This window comes from Sparus aurata, chromosome 19 (assembly GCF_900880675.1).
Source record: "Sparus aurata chromosome 19, fSpaAur1.1, whole genome shotgun sequence".
Taxonomy (NCBI): Eukaryota; Metazoa; Chordata; class Actinopteri; order Spariformes; family Sparidae; genus Sparus; species Sparus aurata.
In genome coordinates this window covers 8901109-8910887 of record NC_044205.1, presented here as the reverse complement: position 1 = coordinate 8910887, position 9779 = coordinate 8901109, and the positions used below count along the sequence as shown (strand labels likewise).

At 43.9% G+C, this 9779-nt stretch overlaps 1 protein-coding gene across 1 annotated transcript in view; it reads right to left on the bottom strand.

Moving 5' to 3' along the window:
* Nucleotides 1-1751: 1751 nt before the first annotated feature.
* The window catches only part of mkxa (mohawk homeobox a), a 30231-nt gene continuing 22203 nt past the window's right edge, over nt 1752-9779 (bottom strand). The window contains exons 6-7 of the mRNA XM_030397540.1: nt 4669-4702; nt 1752-4543 (exon numbers count right to left, since the gene is read on the bottom strand). Coding sequence (XP_030253400.1) covers nt 4336-4543; nt 4669-4702 — 242 coding nt within the window. The 3' untranslated portion in view covers nt 1752-4335. The remainder of the gene's footprint in view (nt 4544-4668; nt 4703-9779) is intronic.

Here is a 9779-nt window from a genome sequence, read left to right as displayed (position 1 = left end):
CACTCCCTGCACTCTTGTTTTCTCCTTCGGTATCGTTCTCAGTCGTCCTTCATGACATAAGAGGGGTCTTGGCCTCAGCTTTGTGGCAGGGCTCAAGTTCAGGACGAGCCGTGGCATGGTAGAGCCATTAATATTCAGGGAAGAGAATGGAGACTGAGCCCTGAGGGAAAGGACACACCTAGGAAGCGTGAGACATAAATTCAGTCTTCCCCCGGCCTCGCTGCCTTCAGACTCACCACGCACAAAAGGCTCGGTTGTCCATTGTCGCTATCATACAGGATCCACAATACCACAAGTGTTCAAATTATATGTTCAGACTTCCCTAGGTATCCACATCATGACAGCAGTTAAAGAAAACCCAAACTTTATAAAGTCTTTATTTAAAGTAGTTTATCTCTCGCTGCTGCTGCCGCTCCCTCAAACCCCAGAGAGGCAGATTGTCATCTGATGCCGGGTCAGACAAATAAAGCGAAACGCCCGACATCCTTCTAAAGGTAGCAAAAATACACAGGAGATAGCAAACGCCGGGGCCCCGAACCACTAATGTGCGGTGTATGGCTGACGCACAACCACCGCTGTATACATTCAGCTCCTCCAATGGTTTGTCATGATTAGTTTGTTTAGCTCCTACAAACCGCTCCGCCCTGTGTGTCGTAAACAAACATCCCCTACATTGTGATCAGTGTCAAGCTTAGAATCAGGACTGTAGCCCGCTGACATCAGCAGAGGAAAACTACAATTGCCTGAATGAACGGGCCAGATTTTGTTCTTGTGTTTCCTTCCCTCTCTTTTAAAACGATGAACACACTGACACATGTTATCTTGTTGATGATTTCCATACTTCTCAATGGTTCTATAGTCTTCAATGCTACACTTCGTTGCTTATTTTCTTCCAGCTAAGCAGCTTTTTGAGCTTCTTTCAGCTAATGTTGTATGAGCCGCAAGTTTACCGTCCATGTTTCGTCCACCATTTTTGTCGACCTCCTTTGCAGCCTCAGTAAACAGACATTTTTGGTGAAAAAGCTCCGATAAACGCGGTTAGCATAGCTTGCATTGTGAAAAGGAGACAGCGCAAACGCCAGACCAACAGGGTTAGCAACCAGAGCACTGACAAGCATTTGACTGCAAAGAGCCTTTAGTATTGTAGTGTTGATAAGAGACGAAAACAAAGACAAAAGGAGCAAATGAGTCCAAAGAGGCCTCCATTCTAATGTCGCTCTTTATCCAGCAGATGTATCAACTTTTTTTTAGCATGTTAGCCATTTATAAGGTGATTGTGTAAAGTGTGCTGCTTCTTTCACTGTCTCCTCATGGCCAAAATGAATTTTTCATGAAAAATAAATAAACAAATGAACCAGCAAAATGAACATTAACGGGGCAAAATATAAAACTTGGCCACATTTCGAATTCAAATTACAAACACTGGTGTATCAACAGAGCAGCTATCTGCTCCTGACTATTACTGCCGTTAGCTACTTGGCTAAGTTAGCTGGGCAGCCACCTCCAGAGGCTGGAGCTTCACCATCAGATTATCATCTTTGTAAAGAACAACATGGTATTTCAATACTGGACGGGCCGGGGCTAGCTGGTTCACATGCTAACTTCAGTAGTCCATCTTTGAAGAATAGATGTCTTTGACATAACGTCAGCACTGTTACTTCTTTACATTCTGGTCAAATGTAATGCATTTTTAAATGTTTTCAACTTAAATTCCTACATACTGCACCACAAATAAATAAGACACACAATGCTTTTCATTTCATTCGGAGGTTTATTCATTGCTTTGACCAAGAAATGACTGTTTTTATAAAAGAAAACTTTACATGAGCAACAAGGAGATATGCATTTGGTCATTGGATTGAAAATCCAGTCTCTATCAAAACAAACAGACAGAAATCTCAATTTATATAACTTAACAATAAAAAAAAAAAACTATGGTCACCACTTTTCTTTGTTCTTTACAAAGTCTGTAATAATAATTTATAGGCTTTAATGCACGCCGTTGCTTCCCATTCGTCAGCATGGTTGTGATAGCACGGCTCGTGCTGGAGAAAGGTATGTACAGTACCAAAGTGTTGGCTGTGGTAACCCCTTTGGCTTGTACTCGTATTGTCATTGTTGGGCAGCGACTGCAGGTGGGAACAACAAAGGCTGCTCTGTTGTCTCCCGAGCCTCCTTCCCCTCGCTCGGGGTATCGTGTGAGGTGCGAGGGTCGCGAGTGGTCCAGAGGTTCAGAGGTGCGATTAGAAACACAAGGAGCTGTCCCAGCACTACCCCGCAGCTACCCTGCCTGGATCAAGTGTATAAAAAACATATGTGGGAGCTCTCAACCCCCATTGCATAAGCAAATAGTGCCCGGGGATTGGCTAGAGCGATTGATTTCATGATACTTCCATAGGCACGCTAACAGGAATAATACAGGGTTGTCCTTCATTTATTTTCCTTCTCTTCACCTTCATGTAAAAAACACATTCAACCATACCTTCTCAATGGAGTCTGTGTATTTTCTGACTTTTTTTTAACAGTTTGCACATTTAAAAAAAAAGGTCAAAAAGTCACTTTGTGCAGCATCACTCCCTCTCATAGTTCTTGACCACAAGCACAGTCCGGGTTGTCCAAACAAAACAAAAAAACCCAAAAAAAAAACCAAACAGAAAAACTGCATAATTTATGTAGGAGTGTACATTTTGACACACATAAACAGTACCTTGAAGATATACATAAAATTAAAAAGTCAGCACAGAGAGCCAACTTTCTCCCATAAGGTTGACTTGGTTTCCCCCGGCTTGTGAGTTTGGCATCGTTCACTGCAGACGTTTATAACATATGCAACGTACGTAAGGATGACAAAAGAAGCTCTTAATGCCGCACGGTTAAGTGAAACCAAGTACAGAGATTTGTTAAAAAACAAAACAACCACACATATACAGACTGACAATAACAGATACTTTGAACTGCTGCTCGGCCGACAGATAGATAATACTGGAATGTATTTTTAAAGACAGAAAAAAAAAGAAAAAAAGAAGAAGAAGCGAGGGGGAGAAAGTCAAACTCTTAAGCCTACCCTCTGGCTTCTTGTAAACAGCAATTTGAACGTAATGCTAAACAGCTGAGAAGTGCTGGGGATCAAACGGCTGGGGGAGCTGGTGCTGGCTTTTCTTTTTTTTTATTCACGTTCACTCCTGACTATCTTGTTTCCGAGCACAAACATGTGAAAAGGCAACACTGTCCACGTAAAAAAAAAAACAAAAAAAAAAGTGAAAACGCAAAGCAAAAACATCCCTTTTAGGTCGTGGCATTCTCCCGTCGGAGCAGATACCGTAATGGACCTTGCCTGTAGATCTGCGTAGATGTGTGTCACTGAGTGGGAGAACGTGACTCCATTTGGGTTCCAGCTGAGCGTTCGCGCACGTTTCAGCAACCCGAAGCCCAGATAAGAAAGGAATCCTTCGCCCGGTTGATGAAATCCACGGCCGCGATGTGGAAAAAAAGGCGGAGAACACTGGCTGCTTCCCAATCTGCTGCTCACGTTAGGGCAACTTATCTGCGTACGCAAGAGTTATTGTTGGCCTGCAGCAGTGAGAGGCCGACTGAGACAAAACAGTGTTCCGTTTACAGTCAATATGAAGACTCCAGTCAAAACAAGAACAATGCCTTTAAGGAAATTACTGCAAGGTATTTTCTGAGAGTGTGTGTGTGTGCTGTTTGAGTTCATCGATGCCTCCGACGGCGAGCTCGTTGAAGTCCTTAAGGCACAGGCTGTCGCGGGGGGAGGTTTCATTCACGAAACAAATCCTGAATCACGTCTTGCGACTCTGAACTTCGTCAAATATTTTCCTTCACAAAATTCTACAAAGAGGCACCTCAGCGTCCGTGCGTCGCATTGACCACAGGCGGCGAGTTGTTTCATCTGAACAACAAAAGGCACTTTGGCAAAAATACAAATTTTTGTAGCATAAAAAAAAGAAAGAATGATAATAAAAATTTAAAAAAAAATCAGACTTATCAAAAATAAGTTAACATTACAAAATCGTCTTGTTTTAAGGGAAATACTGCAGTGGAAGTATCATCAACACTTGTCTGTCGCACATCAACCCAGCAAAGAAAATGATGGTCAAGGCCTCTTTTTAGTCAAGAAAAGCATGAGAGTTCTCTTTTTTTTTTGTTTCACACTCTCTCATGTCAAACGCCCCTCTCCTCCTTGAACAACAGTTGTCTTTTCATTCTCTCGGGGAGGGGGGGTGTGGGGGGGGGGCCTATTCGGACACCGAAACAGGAATGTTTATCTGGTTTTTGCATAGAGAGGTGTTAAAGACGTAAGACGACGTCAGGGGGCTAGTATTTCTGCATCAGCGGCACTTTAACAGTCTTGATCTCTGCTATATGGGAGGACTTCTGGATGATGCAGCTGGTGGTACCAGAGGCCCTGTCCTTCCCCTGCGCCAAGTTGGTCAAGGCCATGGCGGCGTTGATCTCCCTCCAGTACGTCTCGTCTTTGCCCTTCGCCTTCTCCTTCTGCGCAGCTCCGGCGACGCCTCTGCCGCTGGTGATCACAAAACATGCACAGGAGAAGAACAAAACAGAGAGCGGGGAGTTTAGAGGTCAGCTCGCAGTGAATGAAAACAGAGGATTTGATCTTGGCTGCAACGTAAAAGACAGTCCACTCACTTGTCACATTTACTTGATCCATGGTCTGTGGTTTCTGTAAGCACAAAAAGGGGGGGGGAAAAAAAAAGGTTAATTTTGCAGAGTTCTCTCAGGTCAATGAGGATTTATTGAAATCTTGCTGAACATGCAGGCTCAGAAGTGTGTGTGCACGTTTTTTTTTTTTTTTTTTCGTGTGTGAGGTCTGCGTGTGTACAACCACGTCCAGCGCAAACATGTGTTGCTCTGTTTTCTCTCTTAATCAGACGCTGGACAAAACAGACATATTGCAAGAAGCCGTCAAGAAACAAGGTGACTAATAGGATCGAGTTGAAAGACAATTCTTATGACTCATAAACTCCATTCTCTAATATTTTGTTCGAAAACAAATGGGCCCGGGCCAACGTAATTGAGTTGTCTGAGGAAATTGTATCGAAAATGACTGACTGGGGGGGGGGGGGATTGATGTCTGCGCTCTTCAAATGGGAGCAATCTCTGTCTCATATGTAAAACATTAGTGGGGAATAGCAAGGCCATTAAACAATGAAACCCAACTTCTCTTCAGGCCAACCAGTGTGTTTACTTCAGCAAGAGAAAGGCCATGTGCACGTCGCGTGTGTGTGCAGTTATGCCGAACCTGTCCTCTGTCTTGGGTCGGGGTTTAGGTAAATATTGCCCAGCAGCGAGTATGATGACACAGTCTTGGCGTTTCGTGAGGCACTAAAAGAGAGCAGAGCATTTGGATTTCCTAGCTGCGCAGCCCTCCAGGCTCTTTCTTTAAGTTAGCAGCTTCAACAGCTGGAACCCAGTGAGCCTTTAAGAAGTCCGATTTTGAGCGGGCGCAGACGAGTAGCCCACCCTAGAGCGTTCAAGAGAGGGTCAACTTTCTTGAAATTTCCAGCTTGTCCAAAGGTATCAAGAATCGCTCAACAATGACTTCCCACTCTCCTACAGTTACTGTTTTCTCCAATTCCCAGATGCCACGCCACAACCACATCACCCGGGGACAAACAGCATCCTTCAGCCCCCGTGCCCGTAAAGCAAATGTCTAAACCTGAGCTGTCGCTTTAACAAGCCCTTCCTCGCGCCACCGTCACCGCAACACAGCAGTCGACGGGCGTTCCTGAGCGCTCCCTCCTGCTAATGAAAAATCTGCACCCTTCATTTTCACTGGAATTTCATTCCCATGAATGTTAGAAGGGACTGTAAAAGGTTGCGCGAGGACACTGTGTTTGGGGTTTTAGCGTCGCTGCAGACAGCCACAGAGATGGAGAGCCAAACTCCCCCAACATCGGAGAGAGCACACACAAGGTTTTAACCAATCTGCTTCGTCACCTCCAGCTTTGCCAAAGCCCTCCATGGACTTTCCAAAGATCTGGACCCATAAGTGACTAATTATTACACCAACGCTTCGCTCTGTTCCCCCCTTGTTTTCCAAGGCTGTTCCCGGTGCAGCGTGACCCATGCCGACGGTACCAGCTTTGCGAGGAGGCGGGCTAACGTGGGCTCGATTATGAAATGTCTTGTACAGAGAGACAGACTTCACTCTTCACGGTTTCCCTGTTGATGGTTCTCAGACAGAAGGGAGGAATGCGTGCGCACGTGCGAGAGGGAGATGAGGACATGATAACCCAGAAGTACGAACCGCAGAATGAGATTTTAGGTTTAAGTGCGTCAAAGGGATCCAACAAAATCCTCACATTCTTGTCCGGCCACAACTCCCCGCTGTGCTATCTCTCCCTGGGCCTTTATCTCGCTTCATCAGCCAGTCCCTTTTTTCCTTTATTGATATTTCCCTGCCTCCGTCCTCCACTCGTTCACCCCTCGCAGCAGTGATTTGCTGTAATACCTCCAGATCCAGGTAATCAAGGCTCCGACGCAGCCCAGCCAAAACAAATGCAATGTTTCCCATCTAAGATTTTTATTACGCGGCGATCCTGTGCTACGTCGTCCACGTTTCAAAAAGCTGTTTTTAAAAGCTCTTGATATTATCCATCTCCGCTTCGTCTCCCATTTGCTCTTACTCTCCATTTCACTGCCATTTTTCCAAACGTGTGAAGCCATCCCCTGCACTCCGTCTCCATCTACTCTATTGGCCCTGATTTGAAAAAAAAAAAAAAAATGCACGCCATTCCCTCATAATCACAGCTCCGTAATTACATGCCAATTACACGGTTTTCATGTGTTGCTCATGTTCTCCCAAAAAATACATTAGCTCAGTGTTTACAGCTGCGGCGCTCGGTGTGCGGATCGGTTAGTGACAGCAGGAAGGAGGTCAGTAACAGGGACATCAAAAGCCAAACAACATGCAGATGAAAGTGTCTCTGCGCCTTGTGAAGTTCGGTGTGTGAGTCTTTCCATCCGCAGATTTGAGTGTTTCCAGTGGATGTGAGGCAGCCACTGTCCAGATGCTCCGTTCAGAACATACAAAACAGTGTTTTCTGAGGTCTCAGGCAGGTGGTGGAGTTTCGGTACAATGCTTAAGAGGACCTCCAGGATCCCTCACCCCCACCCACCCCTTACCCCCTTAGACTAGGCACCAGTTCCCTCCCTCAGGAACCTAGGACCCCAGGATCTGGAAATGCACCACTGTGTAGAAAAACTCTATTTCCAAAGCCCTGTGCCTAAAACATCTAAAACTAAGATTTTTTTAAAACAAGAGCGGCGCCAAAGACTCAATAAATCGCTAATAAATCACCTCTGACTATTTTCTTATTCTTTTTTTTCTGTGTTTTTTCTACTTTTTTTTTTTTTGCTTTAATACTTGCTACTGAACACGCAGTCCGCTTCGCTGTTGCCTTTGGGCTCCACTGACAGTGGGGTTTCACAGACCGCCAAAGGGGAAAGCGAAGAAGTCTGATGGTTTCTGGCGACGCACTGGAAGTCCAAAAATACTAGCTCACTTAACATCACCGCAGCGTAATGTAGGAAAAAATGGGGAAAAAACAAACTTCGAGTAGTTTTAACAAAAACTTGATGAAAATGAGGGAAAACAAGCGGGGGCCGACAAATTAGAGAGGGAATGAGGTTACACCTGTTAACGACTGCAGAGGAGAGCGGTCGGCTATCATCGTTACCATCTGGTCCTGTTGTTAGCAACACGCAACAATAAACACGGCGGGCCATGTTGCACAAACCGAGGGCTGGGCTGAATTAGGCAGACAAATAAACACAAACACACACACATACACATTTAATACAACATTTACGTTTCAGGCTTTTAGTTGGTGGTCTTCTCCAAAGTGACTTAGTAGGTGTCAATTCTAACGTCACCGAAAATCACTCGTTGCCAGAAATAGGTCTTCGGTAAGTCTTAGTTACGGCACAAAACTTATTGGAAACCAGAAAATTGTTATTTTCTGTTGGAGTAAAGATTAAACAAACACGATACAGCTTGTTGAGCCGTAGTGGTGCTGTCGAAGTGAAATGTTTGAACTTCGGAAAAACAGGCTTGTTTTCACTTCCTGCTTACAGTTTATGCTGGAAGAAGAACTGGAAGACGTTTTGCTTCCAGTATGAACTCCGACCACCAGAACCATAGTTTATTCAGGTACATGAAAGAGGTATCGATCTTCTCATCCCACTCTGAGCAGCAAAGCTGATGAGTATTTGTCGAAAATGTAAACGTGAAAGATTGTTCTTGATCTTGGGAATAGTGGTTTGACAAGATTATCTTAAATCAGGGTCCACCTGCTAAAACAAAACCAAAGCCGCCGTCTGCTGATGACAACCGTGAAATGTGGTTGAAAGCCACAAGCTTGAAGATTAAATTGTCAATGTTTAGGAAAACTAAAGAAAGTAAAGAGAAAAAGAAGAGGAGGAGAAGTCATGGCTTAATGAATGGTTAACAAATCAACGTCTTCACATTTATTTATAGATCGGTTATAATCTATTACGCATAACAATCATAACAACTTGTGAGTTACCAGGTTGTGGAAACAATCATTTTCCAAGTAGTTTTTTCTAATACACTATCAAGTTTGAAGTTATAAATCGCGTGTAAAAAGTGTAAAACAGAAAGTTTCTAATATTACCCATGACACGTTACATTTTCATAATTTTTTCAGCTTTATCATTGAAATATATACTGCTGATGACAGAAAATACTGTCGTCGTCATTGCAGATAAAGGGCGAGTGGTTTGGAATCAAGACCAGCACACTTTGAGACCATCACAGCCCACGGTGTCTGTCGACCATCTAACCTGACTGGCTGGACCGCCCCGGGGAAAAAGAGCCTTGTTAATCTAGCTCGGGTTAAGGCTGCTGCTGGCTAATGTCTGGTCTCAGGAAAAGGAAATGGACAAAAGGGGACTCAGGCTGGCAAAACAACATGAAATCGGAGACTGTTGCGTCCACAGAGACCTGTCTCCACCACAATATCTCCGATTAAGCTGTCGCACTTGACAGGCAGACCGTTTTTTTTTTTTTTTGAGCTGGCAAGACTACAGCCGGACGAGGAGAGGTGGACTCTGTGTTTATGACATCGATGCGTGGCGCTCACACAGTCAAAGCTGTTGGACAGTGTTTCCCAGATGTCGAGCTTCTGATACGAAGATGGTGACCGCATCAACATCACCATGCCGTTTACACCCTGGCACAGATTCACAACATGTTATATTTGTATAGAAATAACTGCATGTATGATCTGTAATTTCTGTATGCAACCCTGCGTTACCTATAAATCACCTTAAAGTCATTTAAAGGGAGTTTCTCACTCAAGTCATCAGAAAAAAATAGCGAGTCATCAATAATCAAAATATTACAATGCCATTGGTAAAATCCAATAAGCCTGCAGATGTAAATGCAAGTAAATACCTAATCACAGCTTAGAAGATCAAGCAAATGTTTTTAGGATAAACACCGGTCAGGAAGTCTTCTTTCAATAGCCTAGCAACTTAAAAGTTAAAGAATAACTGAAATAACTCATCTATAAAGTATGATATACATAAAAAAAAATGCATATAATAATAAATGCATGTAGAAATCCATTACTCCAGTGGGCAGAAGGTGAAATGTGTTTACTTCGAATGAGAAGATTATTCCACGACGGGAGAAGCAGTTGGAAACAAACATACACACACACACACACACACAAATCCAAACTCAATTGTTGTGGCAAGGAAATGAGCTAAGC